Genomic DNA, 20,322 nt, shown 5'->3' with positions numbered 1-20,322 from the left:
GATATTCGAAGACTCCTGTCATTTCATTGGCGTTCTGAAAATCGAGATTTTATTACGTGCTATCGTTCTAAAGAAAAAAGAAGCTACAAACGTGCTGATGAGCAAAATTTGCAGAAACCTCTCTGTTACAGCACTCGTAAACTTCCTAACTTTATTAAAACCGACAAAGGTACATAAACGGAGTTATCACGGAAGTTCCTCCCTTAAAGAACAAGAAGAAATTAATACCGTGGAATATCTCCCTTCCGCTATCGCATCGAATCGTTTCGATACTCTAAACAGAGACAGAAGTGTCTCGATAATTTTCATAGCCGTCTCAAAACTTCTCAAATTGAGACGGACAAGCGAAACTTTTGCGCTTGTTTGAACGATTCTATAATCTGCCTAGATCGACCGCAACTCCGACGGCAAAACTGATTAAACCTCACCGGGAAGAAAAAAAGAGTAGCTCGTCGCGATCGTTCGTTCCTCTTTCGCCCTTCTCCACCGTCCCCCTCGCGCTCCACCCCTGTCGCTCCCAAACACGCGGTGGGAGAGAAACAAAAAAAAAAAAAGAAAAAAGAAAATATGCATTCTCTCGTCTCTCGGGGCACGAAATATCTCGAAAGTTTCCTCGTAAAGTAAGTCCACGCAGCGGAATTCCCCCGGGCCAATTAAAGTCCCGAAATCGGACGCGCTCGCTTATGCAGGCAAGGGCAAGGCGGAATACGGAAAAGGGAAAGGTCCAACCCCGCGATCGACGAACGTTATTACTTATTCGACTCAAGGATTTTAAGGGTGGCCGACACGCAGATTTATTTAGATATTCCAGCGGTGAGCATCTGCTCGAGGTTCGACTCGCTCTTGTCTGCCGCGGTTTTCCTCCTCGTTCTCGCTCTTCTTTCGGCCCCGCATTAATATACACACCGGAGAACCGGTGCGTCTGCGACCATCCGGAAAACCCAGCTATTTTTCCATAACATTAAGTTGTCCGTCTAACGGAGCTCTGGCCTCACCGTCCCCCCCTAGGGTTGGTTCCACTAATGGGGAGGTCAAAAGTTACGCGGAGACGCGACAACGACGCATCCGGGGTAAGAATTTCACCGATCGACCGCCACCATTTCTCACTTCTCGTATCCACCCTTTCTAATAAGAATAATTAAAATCGCTTGCGAATTAAGGGCCGGTACTCGTACGGTCGGTCTATCGATTTCCCAAAGTAACCACAATGGGGACCCGGGTTCATTCCGAGCGAGGCGAAGAAATTTTTAATAACGCGCGGAACCGTGAAGCATTAATGCCGAGCTCGCTAGCTTTTAGAGGCAACTGATACGATTTCATGCAGGCGAGGAATGGAAGAATGGGGATGCGCAATCATGAAACGAAGAAAGAGAGGAAAAAGGGAGGAGGGCCGGCCCGATCCTCGGTAGGGAACATTTGTGCCGCGATAAGTACACATTGTTCGACACATTGCACCCCGACGTCGGAGCTATCGTTAGCCCGCACCGTTAATCACATTTTTCGACGGTGATTCCCGACTTGGACGACCTCGATTTGGCTTATCGATCGACGGCCGTAGTTAAATGCAAATCGTAGCTCTTAATTGGAAAATGAATTCGACTACGGGACACAATTATTCACGAGGGCAGGACTGCCGGTGGCAACTAGTTTCGATACAGCCCCGCCGCGAATCTCCCTGCCGTTTATGCCAATTGTTTCCAGATACGGAATTGTTCCGCGATCTGGATCAACTCGGGTTTTACGGGTCACACTATTTAAGGAAACGTTTCCGACGTTCGAGCGACGCTCACTTTTTTACAGCCACTCGACAAACACTCCACAAACTCGTACGCATAGTGAAAAGAATAGGTGAATATCCTGTGTTAAACAAAAAAAATGTATACCTTCCAAAGAACAGTGTCATTCTGCGGTCGTTCAAGGAAAGAGAGAGAGAGAGAGAGAACGGGAAAAATGCGAGGCAGAAAGGCAACGAAAGGCAGAACGAAGGGCGCGGGGAGGGGCGGAGTGAAAATCGCGGTGGAAAGATAGAAATGGGTGGTGGTCGGCCGTTGGGACGGGATCTGGCACGCACCCCCGAATGACAGATGGTATTTTCGCGTATCATGATCGCGGCTAGGATAGTTTCCTATATCGTGGAATATACAGCCCCGGCCTGGCATCGTCGACATGTCGATAGCAGGCCTCGCCGTGCGATACATCCACCGATATCCCCGTACCATGGGTATCCGCGGTCCATCCCCTTCGTTCGACCGCTAAATGGCCAAGCGGAGCCACCCCCATGGTGCTCAATTATTGATACTTACCCCTCGCTGCCGCCTCGCGTATCCCCGGCTGCATGTTCCCGATGCGTTGCCGTCCTTCGATTCTGTCCACGCGGATGCAGCTGGCCCCTGCGATCGAGGATCGATCGATAATCTGCGGTCGATAATTCATCTGAAACGGACGTGAACGTAACTAACTCCGGAGTCTGCGAGACTTTATTCGTTGCATGAAATATTTTAGGAGACGGAAACGAGCGCATTTTAAGGGACGAAATTGGATCGTTTCGATATAGGAAATATTCTTGGTCCGGGTCGATGGCTGATCTTAATCAGGAGGAGCGAAGGGTGGGGTGGATGGAGCTATCCGAGCCGAGGACTGAAAGTTTCGAAAGTGCCACTAGTTTCGGAGTTCGTAAATTAAGAGGGGACGAGGCTGAGAACCGCTGTTGATCGCAATGGCCTCGATTAGCCGTTTGACCGGCTAGAGCCAGTGGTCAACGTTTTCCAGGCGTCCGGCTCGTCCTATTAGATCTGCAGGAAGCCTGGTACAGATATCCGGAGGTGGACGTACCGTTTCAATGTTTCTTTGCATCGAATTCTAGACGTAGCCGATCTGTTCCCGCGGAGGAAAAGATCGACCGGGGCGGGGAGGGGGAAAAAAAAAGAAGAAAACAGAGGAAGAAAAGCACTGTTCGCTGATTAAAAGTTTTCCACTCGATATCGTGGTCGTTCCTTCGCTAAATCCGTTCGATGCGAGATTAATCGTGGCTTCTTCGAGCGACCCGTGGAAACCAAAAACCGATATCGGTTCGAACCAAGCCTAAAGGGGAGTGAAAGGAGAGGAAGAAAAACGCAAACGAACCCGGACCGATGGCATTGAAAATATGATCTACCCCCTCGAGTTTCCCGTGAACTTTAAGACATTCGTCTATTCGAGGCTCGTTCGTCAAGCGAGTCGAGGAAAACGAAAAGAAAAGGAGCAGCCGCCATAAAGCGATCGGAGAGACCCTCGCCACCCCTTACACCCATAGACGCGAACCTCTCACGCTCTCTCTCTCTTTCTCTCTCTTTCTTTCTCTCCTCTAAGTGTATTAGACTCGCGTTTCGGGTCGTGGAAGAAGCTACGCGGGTGGGGGGATGGGTGCGAGCCGGAGGACGGTTTCGAAGGGTGCGAGAGGGTGGTCCGTGGCCTGTACCCCGCTAATGGCACCCTCGGGGTATTCCCGGAGAACCCTCTCGTATTTATTATTTAGCGAGAATACTGGGTGGGAGGAAGCGAGTCGGGGAAAGAGGAACGGAGAGAGAGAGAGCCAAGGGGATGGAGCGAAGGTGAAAGAGGGAAGATGGCCTGCGAGAGAAGGTCAGCGCTGGCAGGCTACGAGGATTTATCCGCAAACATCACACATCGGCCGTAGACTTCCGTTGAGCACGATTTCGAGAATGGAAACCGCAGGAAATTAACGGTGACACGTGGTCGGGGTGGACACGTGTTTAGCCGCGTGCTAACGATGAAAAATACACACCGCGCCCCGTGGAACCTTCGATTCGGATCTCGAGACCATCTTTGATACCACGTCTCGAGTGTACCGCAACGACGTCATATTTTTTTATTAATCGCGTGCTATATTTCTAGCGTCGAATGCGAAAAATGTCAACCGCGACTGTTTACGATTAATAAAATGGAAGGTCGGAACGAGCGGGCAGCGGGGTGGTCCAATGAAAAATAGAAACTGGTTAAGGATTCAGTGAAACGGTATGAATCGAGAAATCGATTCACAGATTACGCGGTGGGCAAAACAACAGCGAAAACACCGGGATGGGACAAAAACAATCGAATGAGGAGGCCGGAGCAATGTGTGCGCGGGGCCGGGGAGAGGGGCTGCTCGAGGGGATCGGGAAAATCGGAAACAATTGTCGCTCGTGTAGGTTCGAAGAGAGGGCTCGTGCGCGCGCAATTTGCGCGTCAGGAAAATGCATGCTTCGATGGCAGCAGCTGCAGGACGTTATTGATACTACATTTCTCCCGATTTGACGAATTGCCGTATTGGACTAATGGTCCGAATACGAAGGCTCTGGGGCTGGACCAGCCGGCCTCTGACTCGCGGCTTCCTAGCAAAATTGTCGAACCCCCCCCTACCCTACGCCCTTCGTAAAACTATAACCTGCTCATAATTCTCCGCCATTTCGGTCTGGAGAAGCTGGAGGAAAAAACGAGAACACGCTCGAACGGATGCCGAGGGAAACATCGATGCTTTTGCTCGGTTTCATTTTCGAAAATCAATGCCGAAACGAGTCAGCGGCGAGGGTGTCTTTCACACGGTTTCTCCATTAACGTGTTCGTGTTTCGAAAATTCGAATTTCCAAATTCAAAACTATTTCAATCTGCGAACCGTTAATATTTCACGCGGCTGGCCAACACCAGGACGCAGCGCTGTATGAATGAGAACATTTACTACGGCATTACAGATTTATGTAACAAATATGCGGTCTACGTTTCAATCTATTCTAGTATTTGGAACAGGTTCAAGTAGACTGATATAAATTAGAAGTTCTTACCAGAAAAATATGTCGTCACGATTGAACCGAGACGTTCCTCGAGGGCGGCGAACACTTTCCCCGGCGGATACTAAAAATCAACGTCACCGAAATATCGGGGTGCGAGTTTGGAAAAATAGGTCGATTAAGTGCGCCGCTTTCCTTCAAACTGGCTCTTAAAATATTCGGCCGGCGATCGAAACATAATCTCGAAATGGAGGGCGAGAATACGAAACAAGCTCGAACACGCTCGGACGAGAAAGGAGGACTGAGGTATGCGCGGCACTAGCGAGCGATATCGTCGAACGTAACGAGAGAAAAAACGTCAACAAAGACGAACCACCAACGAGAGTATATTCTAAAAATATATACAACCAGCTCGACCTGGCCTTACTTACCACAGATCATGACGAGGGAAAAAAACAACTGTTTACACCGCTAATACCGTGAAAGTTCCATTAGAACATCACGGAAAATCTACCACGTGTATCGAACAACTAAATATTCAATCTTGGATAATGTTAGTAACGATATTTAGAGCGATGAAAATTTTAGTGCTACCACGTTGCATTATTTCGATACGCATATACCTGTAATTATAAATATATTTATTACGTATAGATGTATGTTGTAATCGTCGTAAATGATAATTTGCAAGAGCAACAAATTTTCACGGATAATCGGGAACAAGTGTCGTTAATGGCTGACATATTGGATTCCGATTATTATGCGGATAGATAGATAGATAGATAGATAATATGATCTATTTTCAAATATTCATAAACATTTCGATTAATTCCGAAATAACTAATTCAGCCTCTCATCCCCAAAAGAGGAAATTTAAGCGATATTAGGTAACGTGCAATTCGACAAGGATGACCGACCTTTCCCACCATTTTTAGATTCTCAGAAAGTTTGGTTAACGGCTATTTTGTTACTATAAATTTTTACTCACCAGATTTATATCGCGGGAACGAATTTCATGAAATTTCGATGCATCGCATCGAAACGACCAATTTCTGGGCATACACTGTAGTACACGCTCACCAAGTTTCTGCAATCAATTGACATAAATTAACTAGCAATTAACCAACACGCGCACCACTTCACGTCAACCAACACTTTTGAGAAAGAAAACATCAAATCAAACGTTCGTCCAATCGGCGGGCGTTACTACCGCCATCTAGAGGCAATACCGTGAACTGTACCGGCAGTTTGAATTATCTACTGCGAGTTATCGATTGCTGCCGCATTAAATAATTTCCTCTTTTAAAAAAACAATCATATTTTATTACGCAAACACCATAACCGGTTATGGTGGTTCCCTGATATTTCCTGCTTTTAATAAATTTAAGTAGACGATACGCCTTAAATACATGAAACATTACCATAGACGTGTTGTGAACTATTATTTGAGCAACTATAATTTTTTAATTGTATGTTATTGATAATGCTTGAACAAAGACAGTGAAAGTGAATCACAGTTTTGAATCCTCCACTTTTTTTTCGTTCCTCATAATTACGAGCCTGTCGCAATTAAGAAACTCGTACTTCTTATTTCGTTCCCCGAATTGATTCAGAAAAATAGCCCCGAAGTCGAGAAGAGATGAAACTACATTATGCATAGCGCACCGTTTTGCTTGCAGCACTCTCGGGATGATAATGGCATCGTTTGAAGTGTTCGCGTAATTAATGAAGCTAAAAACTTTTGACCCTTAATTACGCTGCCCATTGTACTTCGGAGAGTTCTTTCTTCCTCTGGACTACTATAAGAATGCGAATAAAGAATACGGGCCGTATTGCGATCAATGAATGTCTCAGGGAGTAAATAATATAAGCACCATCTACCCGCCGGGTTACATCCAGTTGTTAATTAACAAATTTAAGGTTCGACCGTCTTGACACCGATTGGGTGACCCATATCGTTGAATGCGATGGGTCTGGCGAAACAATAAATCCCATCGGCAGAGATAACAATCTGGTTGCGAGGATAACTGGAAAATCTGAAAATGGCCAAAGACTATCCCAAAATCTCACAATGCCCATTGTCTCGCTCCGATTCAGAAACGGTCGGGCATTCGCGCAGAGGCGTTCGCAGATATTCGTGCTTCCACGTTATTTTTATAGACTCTCGTTGGCGTCTGGTTGTTTAAAAGTATCGAATATTTATGTGGAACAGGTCGCGGTCTACTGCGAGCGAGAAGCATCGTTACAATTGCTCTCCTTCTCGACGATCCATTCAGATCTTTATTGACAACCAATATCGCGTTACACTTTCCCGCATTGCGTTAAATCATACACCCGATGCGCATTGTACAATGGAACAATTAACGTTCGGCCGACAGCTCTCGCGTAACATTAACGTCGGTCAATGTGCGCTGATTGTTCGTATAAACAACATACTCGTAAACAACAGCTGAAACGTTTCGAGCACCGGTGAACGGGGAGAAACCAACGATCGATCGATGAGAGACCGTTCCAGCGTGCGACTCGTTGGAGAGTTCTCACCGGATAAGAGAAAGGCCGCGGCGTCGTGCGCTACGTAACCGGCCAGGAATTTTTATAACTAAATTTAAAGGATAATCCGCATCGCGGCCATTATCTCCAATTACCCATTACTCGGAGTAATCGTGTTAATAGGACAGAAGGAACGAAGACGGAGGGGCTGAAGAGCCCGCGAGAATCGCTCGGCTATTCCCTCCCTGAAAATTATATACCACCGCGCTTACGAACCGAGCTAACCTGCGAGCGGTCGTACCTGCCTCGGACGCTACCTAATATTCCGTACGAGCCGAAACTCGCCACTATCCTTTGTTTAAACCGTACCAGGAAACGGTCGAGGGTATATATAGAGAGTTCGGGTGGTTTCCGTTCGCGTCTCGACGATGGAAGTCCCGTTGGCGCGCGCGAACATCGATACGACATTTAATCAACGTTCGTACGTGGACAAAGGGGACGAGGAATGTTCGCGAATTTAATACGGGGCCTGATTCGGTCGTAGGATCTACCCTATCCAGCGAGTCCCATCGTGGCCCAACGAGAGTGGGTGGGTGGGCCTGACACTTGCGGTCCCAGAACGAAATCGACGGTCGGAGGCTCGAATGGCGGGACAGAGCGGAGGTTGCGGTGGAAGAGTGTAAGAGGGGCCCCGAGGGTCCCTCGGTCGGGCTCTGGGCCCGGTAGAGGTGCGGCGAGGGGTAGGAAGCGGGGGGCAAAGGCACATTCCAAGGCGGAACGGCTGCCAGTGAAGGTGGAAGGCACCAACAGTCTCTCACGATATTGCGCTCCGCTGCTATCCTCGTCGGTTCCTTTCTTCGGGAGTGCTCGTCGCTCGTTTTCACCCGTCCCCGTGGGACCGCCGTCTTCTGTTGCATCGCTGTGCGCGTTCTGGTCTGCCCGTGTCCCGTGTTCCGATGGTGTACGAGACGGGACGCGACGCGAGCCGACTCTCGGAATCGGATTAACGAGAATTCGCGGTCGACGCCGTCGAGGAGAGAGAGAGAGAGAGAGAGAGAGAGACCCCCGACGTGGATGTGATAGAGGTTTCGTGTTCTGCGGTACGGAGACCGGCACACGCGGGTAAAACGCGCGTGTAGACGGTCGTCGTTTTTGGCGGGTGCTATACGCGCGTGCTACGACGAGTTTCGAAAATGCCCGCACCTACCGACGCACCACGGTATTCCAGTAGGAAGACCAAGGAACTGAGAGTCCGTGTCGAAAATAGACATTCGCCCCGTGTTCAGATCCGTGCTCCGATCGTCGAGCATGCGGAAGGAGCGTCACCGGGAGACAGTGATTGAGAGGATCCGGCAGACTGGAACACTTGAATATTCGATCGTGCAGGTGAGCCGCGACTATCTTCTTTTAATATGGATAAGCGATGGATGCCGACTCGCAACGTGCCCGGACTGTTGCGCGTAAACGAAACGATCGAAGGGCGTACCTGTAGTAGACGTACGCTGCGCGATCTAAACGAAAACTGGGAGTGTTCGTTTCGATAAAGATTTTTCTCACGCTAGTCCCCTAACACGGCGTACGATCGCCAAGGAATGGCGAACCGCGTCGAACCTTTGATGCAGCCCGGATAGGTTAAGGTGGATTTCGTTCGCGAACTCGACACTGTTGACACGGCCGTTCCATTTATTCGCGACGGTGAAACCGGTATTCGCGTACCAAGGAGGAGTAGACCAGATAGAGCTTATCCGAACACTAGAAACGAACGGCTCCTGAATCCCGGGTACAGGTTGTCGAACGATCGTTAATCTTCGCGAGTCGCGCACCGTTTTCCCTTTCCGTTCCCTTCTCGTTTCGACGAATAGACCGACTTAAACGAAAGTAATTTCCAGCCGGCTTGGCCGTCGATCAATCGGGGACCCGTAACCCGGGCAGGTTGCATCGGGTTTACGGTCGCGTATAAACATCGCGAGAAATTTTTTACGGCTCGACCGTTCGGACAAGGATCGGTCCGGAACGGCCGCGCTCGGGCGAGGGGACACCGGATCGTCGTCGATTTTCTGCGCGAACCAAATTAAATCCACGTGCCGGCAAGTATTCCCATTCTTCGTTCGATCGGGAGATCGTCGAACGACAGAAAAACTGAACCGCGTCCGAGCAACGCCATCGGCATCGAACTTGACCGTGGCCTTCGCAAGTCTTTACGCTCGTATAACGAGATACGAGGAATGTGAGTGGCCGGGAGTCAACCGGGTGTACTTACGAGGACTACTTCGTACCGGTCGCCTCTAACTAGATGCTCGATACGAAATGTGCCTTAAGGTAGCGGACGATGTGATCGACTCTGCAGGTGAAACGCAACGGGTCCATTAGGCAAAGTAGATTTTCCTTTAAAGTAGCCGTAAATCGGCCCGCGCCCCATCTTCGATAATGGCTAACCGGGGGAAACGATGACGCGATATTTCCTGTCAGATTTTCAACATCGATACGTACATACGTTTTACGCGTAGCTCGGTTGTGACGAGCCAGAGTTACGGTACTTTGAACTGGCATCGGGTTAAATGTATCTACCGTAATGATCGCGACGATGATGCGCCTAGTTGATCGATCGAACCTGTGTGCCACGCGACACGCACTTTTTCTCGCGCGATACGCGTTGTCTGTACCCGCGAGCCCATTAATCGGGCCCCCCCCCCCCCCCCCCCGTACGAGCCAGAACGATACTTTCCGACAGTGTCTATTAGCGGGAATTGGTAAGAATTTTTTTAACAAGGTAATATGGGCCGAGTCCGAGGGTGGAATTCTTCGTAAATAAGTACAATACCGAACCATGAAAGCCACTCTTCGCAACTCGAGAAGAATCGTCTAATGTGCACGCCGAGATATTTATATAAGTTCGTTGGAAGCTGTTCGGGAAGTTTTAACGACGGAAGGCGCTAATAGGCTGCGAAAGTTTTCCGCATTTCCGTGTCCGGAACGGATGCGATATCCACAGTTAGCATCATCCCGTTTCCCGGACGCTCGCGTTGTGTCGTAATTGGGAGATTCGTTAGTTCCTTAACCGACTGCCCATCTTTCCGTGGATTATCGACAAAGCCACGAGTCCCTTCGCCAGCCGATTCGCAGCGAATTATACTTTTTGTTTTGTCGCCTACTTAAATTTTGCCTGCCGCTGTTCGGTAAATGCGAAACGATTTTGAACGATCTATCAAGTCCAACGAGACGGCGGTATGGAAACGAATCGCCGCTCGATGAGATGTGAGAAATGCGCGGCGACTAACCCGCGGATCGTCCGTGATCGATCGTAATCTATCACGTATCGTACCTCCACGGATCTTAGATGATCGGATAGACGCTTAATCGATGAACGCCTTAATTTGTACCTGCCTCTCTCTCTCTCTCGAATCGAATTTTCAACGATAATTAATCGATCTTTTCGCCACGTCAGTTAACGCAATCGCGATCTGCATTTTCAGGTATTAAAATGTCCCAGCCGCAATTAACCACCGACCTGGACGTTCCGGAAAGTCCGAAACACCCTTGCCAATGCTCCGCGATGAGTAGCATGGATTCCATGAGAACGCAGAGGGACAGAGGGGAGAGGGGCGTGGGAAGTACAAGAATTTCCAACAACCAAGAACTCCCCAGAGGTTTGGAGGCACTTCAGAGCGCTTTCGAGCCAATAAGAAGGCTCGAAAGTCCGCTATCTCATCAAGAAAGCCAACAGATCAATTTAGAGAACAGCAGGAACGTCGATATCTTGGAACATCAGGCCGGTTTATCACCGAACGCGAGATCGATGGACGGTCAGAGCGCGATTCTGTCGAGACACGGTCACAACCTTTCGTGCAGCCCGAGGAACCTGGATCTCTCGCGGAACTTGGCGTTCGAGGCCGCGCGAAGAGTTCAGGAATCCAGCAACTTGCAGGATAACCAACACAGCCTAACTTCCAGCCCTAGCCCCTTGTTGGAGTCCGCCTCGGCCCTTCTCGAAACCTCCGGCAAGGATCTGGAGAAACAGCTCGACGACCACGCCGGTATGTCGCAGAAACAGGCAGCTTCCGGCAAAGATAAGCTGAAGAATATTCAGCAGGTCCTGAATCCGTATCAACACCATCACGAGCCGACGTCGCCGGAGCGTAACGTCCACGGGCATTTCCACGGCGACACTCACGCGCACGTTCACAAGCACGCGGACAATTTCCGCAGCACCACGAATTTGGACGTGGGAGACGGCCTGATGGGATTTCAGCAGCACCAGCGACAACACACTCATCATCACCACGGGAACACCAAGACCGCGAACGTAACCCATCACCACGGGCCGGCGACCGTGCATCATCCGCACGGCCCGCAAGGAATTACGGGCCACCATCACGGAAACCTGCCGCCCACCCTAGCCGGCCACGTTCATGGAAACTCTGGACCCTTGAGTAGCTCCAATTCGAATCACGGGAGCCAAACTGCGCCGGGGAACCCGAGCACCCATCACCATCCGAATCCGATACCGACCTCGACCACGATGGGGCACAGAAGTTCGCCGACGAGTCATCACCGGCTAGGCGGTACCACCGGCCTAGCCGGTCACTACCCTTCGAACTCTGGCTTTTCCAGCGATCACCACGGCACCTCCAGCGCGATGAGCGGCGCCTCCTCGAATTCGAGCATGTTGAATCACGGTGGTTCGCCAGCGGTCCATCGGCACGTGGTCAACGCGAACAGCAGTCTTTCGACCACGCCGCTGGCTAGTCACCATCGTGGCAGCTCGTCGGGAAGTTTAACAGGACATTCGAGCGTAAATCATCATCACGTCAGTTCTGGGATATCCTGCGAGTCCTCCTCGTCGAACGCCAATACGAGAACGCACAGCCGTCTGGATCATGTCCACGATCATCATCATCATTTACAGCAAGTGCATTCGTTGCACACCGGCCACCCTGATTCTCGACAACGGGACAGAGCTCCGTCGAGTCTCGAGCATCACGGTCATCATCATGGACACATGCACAGTCACGGGCATCAACACCCGCAGAACAACGATACCAAAAATACGTCTCTTATCGGGGTGGACGCGATACAGGTACCTTTGCTGTTTTTCCAACTTGGAAGATTGAATTCGTATCGTTTCGAAAGTCGCCAGAAACTCGATGTGAAATTTTTACGTTTAGGTGTCCGCTCCTTCTAAGAGCAAGTGTCAATGTCACGTGGTACAAACTGGAGGAAACAAAAGGGGACAAGAGGGTGAGAGCGACGGTGGTGTTGAGGTGACGTCAAGAACGCATCAACCTCCCGCGCTTCCGCCTCGTCCACCCCCTAGACCGACCAGGCGATACGAAACAACGGCTGTCAATCAATGTAAGTATCCTTTCTATCTCGCGTCCGTACTATTAACGCTAATCGCGTTCCCTAAAATGCAAATGGTACGTAACTGTAAATGGTGGTAAATAACGAATATATGAAACCCGAGAACTTGAGCAGACGATATTCGTCGCGACAGCGAATCGATATATCTTACTCGTTAGCTTGTCAACTCGAATGACGGATATGCAATTTCGCTTCTATGCGACATACTCTACCCACTCACACTCGATTTCATTTTAAAGCGGACATGCGTCACGCAGTCGGGAAATATTTCCTGAGAATCGAACGAAATTAAACAGACACGGGAAAAGTAAACCCCTAGCTACCACCCTTAGTCATTTCATTCGACGATGTCTGCAGTATCAGCCGGGTGGTGACTGAGAGCAAGCTCAGTATCGCTGTTGTCCATCTTATCAATTGCTGACACGCGTTATCGACACCGAAACGCACCGTTCACCGATTCTGCTCGCCTCGAGGAACAACCCCCTTGGAATTTCAACCCTCGACCGCGTCGAGTCGCTCGAATCGTCACGGTATATCGACCAGTCGATGCTCGCAGCAACCAAGAGCAGGAACATCGTGTCGAAGAATGCTACGAATCGTACAACAGGCTGCGATACTTTTACGTTCGCCGGCGATAATCCAAGCTGGCGAGTGAATGGTCGCGGCGAGGAATGCCATTTTGGAAGCCCCGTTTGAAAAGAATTCCAAGCTTCAGCTTCGGGTAGGAATCAACGCCGCCACCACCTGTGGGACACCTCAACGTGCGGGCCAGCAGAGATCTCGTGGAGTGTCTCTCGAGTTGTTGTGCTCTCGCATTCGTCTCGCAAACGATCTCAGTGAACGTGCAAAGACGTGACACAAGAAACGGGAGGGAGAGGCGATTGCATCGATGCGACATCCCTCGAAGAGATACTCGCAAGCGTTTTCAATGGGGTTGCAGCAGCATTGAATGACAATAATTCGATCGGAAGACGGTATTAAAAATAATCGACGCTGGTGATTATCATACGTGATCGTGAAACGATCAATGAGAGAGTGCTTGACGAAGAGCTGACCTTCGGAAGAAATCCCCTCTCGTGGGAACATGTGATGCGCAAACGTAGTTCATAAACTATCGGGGAAGACAGTGCGTGCCGCAACATCATCTTCGATTTATCCGGTTCTCGTTAACGTCAACTCGCGCGTTTTGCAATTCAAATCTCGCAACGCGTTAACGAAACGATTGTGCGAGCCGAGCACCACGAAAGTTCAACGACATACAATTTCTGGCGAAGAAAAACATTGGCTACGACTGGCACGTGTTAGTAGTTCGACGAGGGATAAAAAGTGACCGAGATCTCGCGGCTGTGCGAGTCGCAAGAGGGAAGATGGATGGATATCCAGTGCTGCAGATAGTGCGATGTCGTCTTGGGATGGAAATGGAGATGGATAACCAGGGTTATCCATTCACAATGGCGGCGCACTCGCATTCCCACTTGCCACATCCGGCAAACCACGCGCACTTCCCGAGATCGCATTACCCTCACCCCTGCGGTATGCCGATTAACCCTTCTTGTTAATTTATCAATCGGTCCTCGAAACCCCATTCTGTCTCAACCAGTGATCTACATACCCGTATAATCCGCTATTAGCGATCCAATTACGTCCCCTCTGACGCGACGAAATTAAAATCATCGATTTTTCTCAAATATTCGCGCCGCCACTTCATCTCGCTTACGAGATGAAATATAGTTTCAATGAATTTTCATGCCAACGGAAAGCAAGAGATTTCTTTGAAACTGCGTACGCAAAGATTTTCCAGCATCCACCGTCCTATTTTTACCTGGGAAGTGATATGTTACATCGACGTGGAAGGTCACGTGTATAGCAAAAGGTTGCCGTATAAATAGATATCGACAGGATTCTTAATAAAACGCGTTTAACGCTGGACTAGAGGTGTCTCGATAAAAATATTGAAAATTCAGCTTGAACGTATCGCGAGATAAGCTTTTTCGGTTTCTAACAAAATGAAAGAATTAGATTAGGAGTAAGATGAAAGGTAGGGACCATTTGTAAGGAAGGTCAGGCAAACATCCCCTTACTAGCAGGCTAGCATTTAAATCCCACTTTTTCTTCGCTCGCTCCAAAAGCTACGTTTCCCAAAGTCGTAACTCAGGTAGCACAAGGTAGCATTGTAAGAATTCGATCCAGAATCTTGGTTGCATTCACGAAGGTAACAGGTATTTCGAGGTATTCGGTAAAACGATTTCCCGTAGCAGTTTCAATAGAAAGCAGGGTGAGTTTCGAGCAAGGTTGCGCGCATTCAAGTCGAGGAAAACAATTTTCGAGTCATCGAAAGCGAGATCCCAAACATGCCAACCGTTCTTCGAGAAGATATCGCTAAAGGAAACCAGTTCCCTACAAAGCGCGATCTTCTAATTCAGCCTCCACCAGCGATCTACTTGTTCAGGTCTGACAATAGCGAAGACCATCGAAAACTACGTATGATCGCGTTCGCCATTTCATTCATCGCGTAATGCTCTCCCTGAGGAATGTCTGACCAAATTGCGTACACTTGCGGGAATAACAATCGCGTGTTGTACCTGTTCCGAAAGAATTTTTCAATTTAGAACCAGTCGCACATAATCCTCGTAGATTCCACTCGCCGGCAGAAAAATAATTAGATTTTTAATTACAGAAGATGATCTCTCTCTCCACTCGCTCTTCGAGCCCGTGGTACAGAAAGGCGCAGTACTCTGTTTTATTAATGGGAAACCTGATTAAAAAGTTCAGCTCTGTCGACGCTCTTTCTTTCGCAGAGGGAGGGAGAGAGAATCTGCTATTGTCTTTGAACCGACACAGCGTCGGGCGCTTCCGTCGCTCAACATTCATCGAAGGAATTTCCAATACAGCGTGGCGGGCTCAATTGCGAGCTTTGACAACAAAAGTCGAGCCCCGACGATTGAGAATCGAACGCGTCGGCTACGTATCGGAAAAATTAGCACTTGCACCGCGCGAAGGCAATTTCATACGCTGTCGGGCTTTAACGTAACTGCATTATCGTTCGCATTATCGGTTGAATTATTAATCGACGCGACTGTACGCGGCTCAACGTTCGATCTAGATAAAAGGGAACACAATCGACGCGCGTCTAAGCATCGTCGAGCGAGTCTACAATGTATTTACCGATGAAACAGAATCGAGACGACGTAGGGGGTAATCGGTGACTAATAGAATTCACGGGATTTCGTTCAGCGGCACGTTTCTCGTGGTTAGATAAAGGCTCGCGTTGTTCGGTTCTCACGCAAGGACAATCATAATCCCGTGAAAGAAGGAGCCAGTACGATGGGAATAAGTCGCGCGGGGCCTCTGTCTGAAAAGGGTCGATAGTCGTACAAAAGATTCTGTCCGGCTGCCGAAAAATCTCCTTCGAGCTATTCCGTGTTCCTTAGCGATCCTTTGAGACGATAGCGGCGTAAAGATTCGAGTCGCGAGATATTGCGCCCGGCACGGACACTTTCATTTTTCAAGCCGACGGAAGAAAAAAAGAAAGAAACAAAAAAAAAGAAACGTCCGCCTCGCCTGTCACGTCGAAGATTTTCGAAACCACGTTGTTAGCTGCCCTGCTCCGTGCCCCCTTTTAATCCTCCACCTATCGCTACGGCGCTATCAGTGACCGACTTTAATTTTACAGGCCACACGGGGGAAGGTGGTTGCTGCAAGAAGTACGTTGTCCTTTGTTGCCTTTGTGGCGGGCTGAGCGCTGCGGTTGGCAGTCTCTTTTTGGCGGTGCACGCGGTCCTTTCAGCCCACACGGCCAGCCTAGCTCTCTTTGAGACTGTACCATCTTACATTCCTGGCATAATGGTAAGACGCGAAGATCGGAATCTATGAACCGAACTCCTTTCATGGGGAACGCGTACGGAAACAATGAGGCGGCGAAAAACCGTCTGACAGCCCTATTAATGGTTTGCGCTCGATATTGTTTTGCAGTTAATTTTAATGGGTCTGTTCACGATGCTACTGGCCAGGCGGAAACACAGATACGGACTTCTGGTAAGCGTTCACCCGACATTCCACTCCTCGATAACGATATCGCTTCGCGCGTACTTCCTTTCTTAAGACAAGAACGTGTAACCTTTCGTAGATGAAAGTCTGCGGGTCCGTCGGTGTGGTATGCGCGCTGGTATGCATGCTTGTCACCGTTACGACGACAGTGATACACATGTCCCGGCTGCAAGGTCTTCGGAAATGCGTTTACACCGTGAAAGCGAGGTAGGTACCACGGACTGTTCATCTATTTTTACACGATATATCGGAATCGACAGTTGCAATCGAACTATTTCAACACCAGGTCCTGTACGTGTTACGGTACGCCAGAGGAAGACGCAGGGGTCCGGTTCGAGGGCACACCTCACTGCGAGGCGGTTCACGGCGCTCTGCACGCCTGTCTGCGAGCGCTGTTCGGCGTTTCGGTCGCTGGAATCTTGGCCTGCATATTCTCGTGCATGCTGGTCTACCAGTTGCTAAGTCACGAGAAAAAGAAGATGTACTGGGAACAGCTGGAGCTTAGATGTAGATCTCTGTACGGGCAAGGAGGCACCGTGGGACCAGCGACCGGCTCCTGCGGATGTTGCAACGACTGCGGCGGCGCTAGTCCATGGTGGGCCCAAACGCCCGGAAATCTCTACACGCCGAACCCTGATTTGGCGCCATCGAGGTACGTATAATCGACGGATCGAGTATCGATCTAGTCGATTTTGAAAGTGCGATCATTTTATCGTACCAATCTCAGTCTATTAGGTAACGATGGATTACGCAGATCGATAGATATCCATTCGATTAGATTGTCCGCGCGAAAGTTGTATAATAACAGCAAGCGTCATCGGTACAGTTATCGCGTTATTAGGAATTCAATACCGCGATGCTGTGCCCGGTAAGGTTCATTGAGAAATTATCGATGCAATTCAAATGCACCCCGTGCATTTGCCGCCGGGCGTAACGATACATATTCAGCAGATTTCATTCACGAACGTCACGAATATCGGCTGTGCGGGGTGCAACAAACCTGTAAACGAGGCAACGATCCTCGAGGGCTCCCAGGACGCATTGTATTCCAGTAATCCGCTAATGTATGGCATTAATTAAGCCGGCGTTCCGTTCTGGTTCGGACATTTAGCTGAGAGACTTCTTCGTCTTCGAAGTAAACGATGATGGACGACGCGTTCCCCGAAGTTCGCTTTTGCCCAAGTCCAACGGCAAAAACCGTCGAACGTGCTCTTCGATTAATCTGGCGACCGTTCGCGGAAAGATACGATCTGCGAGCGGTCGCAACATTTTGCGCGAAAAACTCTGACCCGAGAAGAAATTCCTTCGTACAAAAAAAAAGCTGCGTTTAGTACGATAGAAATTCGTTTCTTGCTCGCCAACTGAACGGTGCGCGAATTTAATTCTTGAGATGCACTAAGGGATCGTATATTTTTGTTCTCCAGCAGAAGATGGCGTTTGCCTTGGTCTAGATCGAGAGGGCCAGCGCCGAGTCCAGACTCCAATTATGGGTTTCACACGCAGACCAGGCAGACAGAGGCCAACGTGGAGAACACGAATGGCCCTTACAGCGTCCTCAATTCCCAATCGAGCGGACCTTACTCCGTTTTGAACACGCAGAACGGACCGTACACGCCTAGCACGGCTTCTTACAGCGTTCTAGAGACTCCTGTCCCTCTGTGGGGCCCTCCGCCGCCTTACAGCGACCCCAACAGTCCCGCTAGGCGGCCGCAGGTGACCGAGCAAAGGCCCAGAATTGCCAAACGAATAGACAACTTCGAGAATAACGAAGGTGAGCAACGAAGCGTGTATTAGACAGACGAGTTAGTAAGGAAACGTGCTCAAACGTGATATATCGTTCTTCCAGACCATAGACCAAGGTCCGCGAAACGTCCGTCTGATAACTACGAGAACGCTGAAGAGATATCGAACAGTACCGATCCGGAGGCAGGTAACGAAGGGACCATGAAGGGTCGAAGAATCAGGAAGCCTTTAAAGGGGGTGGAAAACGGTGCGTTCCAACAGGAAGCCAACCCTGGACCAAAACAGTCCGAGAGTGAATTGTATTTCGGCGACGTCTCCTCGTGTTGCGGGCCAGAGAGTAGTTTTTACGATTTAGCCGTAGAGAAAGAAGGTATACGACGACATATCAAGATTCGAAAGAGAAGGAAACAGATCGGTACTGATCGCTCGCGTTAATTTTCGTAGGTGCAGAACATTCAGAGGGCGTGGACTACCTGGCGGCTCGTTTAGGCAAACGACAGCTGTCGAAGAGGTCCAGAATGCCTCTGCCATTGCCGTCGGACAGCGGTGACATACCATCCGACAATTACGCGAACAGCGACGAGCCCAGAAATGCCAGGGGACCGTTCCTGGCGCCCGACGCGCAGTACGAAGTCATACAACAAGGTCGATATTCCTATTACACGCCCAAGGACGACGAACAGCTCCAGGAAGGACCAGCGACCTCGGGATACTTCAGAGACGAGGAGACTGACAGGGGAAGAGAGAGGGATTACAGGGAATACAGGGGCGGTCAGGAAGAAGAGACGCCCCAATGCTGCTTGAGCGACTCGACGACGCTGGACTCGGGCTGGCAAAGTGGTGAACAGCAACAGTCGGACGACAACGTCCGACCAGTGAACGTGTGATTGTATTTAGACGACGAACGAAACGATTGTCGGGAGACGGTAGCGTTAAATTAATGAGAAGACCGGAACCTCGTATCAGTACAACGTGTTGTTCGATCCGTAGGACGAGAGAGTAGATGAAAACCGTGCCCATTTATATTATAACTTTATGTTTCGTATCACCTCGGTGGTGTGTCAAGTTGATCAGCATCCACGAACTGCCGTAAACTAGATAGAAAATTGTCCACGTAGAATACAAAGATGGTGATAAGAGTGCAAAGTCTAGGATTCGACCGTATTCGTATTAGAACGTAAGCGATGTGATTTGTGGTTACAGTAACCTTAAGTCGTAAACCTTAACCGTTAGAGTCTAAGTGGATGAGAATGGATCGCGTTGGATCGTGACTTTTCCACGAGCAGCGTGTTACTACAAGTCTGAGAAGGACCGCGAGGAGCGGACGCCACGCCAGAGGGTACACGTGAGAAATCCTACGTAGCATATATGTATTTTTGTTAAGTAAACGATGTCGCCCGTGTTGTTCGTAACATTAAAGGTTAATGTGTGTCGGAGCAGAAAAAAGAAGAGTTAGTTTCATAGGTGACACGCCGAAAGAAAGATCTCTAAGAAGGGTAGGAGAGTCGCTTGCCGAAGAGAGAACGCGACTCGAGCCCTTAACGGGGGTGTTTAATTTCGGCCATCCGTTAGAAACGTCCATGTACAAATGTGTGTGCTTTACTCTTGCCAATATATTGCTAGACGTCGGGTCGAATTCGCACTTAGACGTTAATTATCGCGAAAATATTTACCATTCAGCGATGAGTTCCCATTCGAGCACGTTAAACTCAACATACGTAACATTCTCGGTCACTGCCACACGCTAAATGTTTTTGCATGTCTACGATGTTAGGAAGTCTGGAAGGATTTTGCATTTTTTTTTTTTACAAGAAAAAAAAGGAAAAGAAAGAAACCATTCATCGCGCACCGTAATATGCAAGTGAATATGTAATCGTGCTCGTGATCCGTGTTAATTCCCCCCCACAAGCTCGTTACG

General features: G+C 49.3%; 1 protein-coding gene and 1 long non-coding RNA gene across 4 annotated transcripts in view; one reads left to right on the top strand and one right to left on the bottom strand.

Moving 5' to 3' along the window:
* LOC143432643 (uncharacterized) overlaps positions 1-20,322 on the bottom strand; it is a 100,302-nt gene that overhangs the window by 62,440 nt on the left and 17,540 nt on the right. For both annotated transcript variants that reach the window (XR_013103052.1, XR_013103053.1), the window contains exon 3: positions 2,304-2,433. This is a non-coding gene — a long non-coding RNA (uncharacterized LOC143432643). The remainder of the gene's footprint in view (positions 1-2,303; positions 2,434-20,322) is intronic.
* LOC143432587 (uncharacterized) lies at positions 8,183-20,206 on the top strand. Of its 2 annotated transcripts, none has more exons than XM_076909309.1 (11): positions 8,183-8,272; positions 8,311-8,639; positions 10,727-12,330; positions 12,419-12,605; positions 16,288-16,460; positions 16,587-16,649; positions 16,741-16,868; positions 16,948-17,313; positions 18,089-18,432; positions 18,508-18,774; positions 18,849-20,206. In XM_076909309.1, the coding sequence occupies exons 3-11, from the start codon at positions 10,735-10,737 to the stop codon at positions 19,289-19,291; spliced, it is 3,567 nt and encodes a 1,188-aa protein (XP_076765424.1). In that variant the 5' UTR covers positions 8,183-8,272; positions 8,311-8,639; positions 10,727-10,734; the 3' UTR covers positions 19,292-20,206. The 2 variants fall into 2 exon arrangements, with proteins under 2 accessions (XP_076765424.1, XP_076765422.1); XM_076909307.1 differs by having other exon boundaries at positions 18,086-18,432.

The sequence above is a fragment of the Xylocopa sonorina genome, chromosome 1 (genome assembly GCF_050948175.1).
Source record: "Xylocopa sonorina isolate GNS202 chromosome 1, iyXylSono1_principal, whole genome shotgun sequence".
NCBI lineage: Eukaryota > Metazoa > Arthropoda > Insecta > Hymenoptera > Apidae > Xylocopa > Xylocopa sonorina.
The sequence above is the reverse complement of the archived record's forward strand: the minus strand, read 5'-3'. Positions and strand labels throughout refer to the sequence as shown.

What these genes read in the sequence shown, in the direction of transcription:
- LOC143432587 (XM_076909307.1), top strand. Translation starts at nt 10,735, where the DNA reads ATGTCCCAGCCGCAATTAACCACCGACCTGGACGTTCCGGAAAGTCCG. An exon ending in AACAACGGCTGTCAATCAAT is followed by an intron (nt 12,606 to 16,287) that starts GTAAGTATCCTT and finishes TTAATTTTACAG; the next exon opens with GCCACACGGGGGAAGGTGGT. An exon ending in AACACAGATACGGACTTCTG is followed by an intron (nt 16,650 to 16,740) that starts GTAAGCGTTCAC and finishes AACCTTTCGTAG; the next exon opens with ATGAAAGTCTGCGGGTCCGT.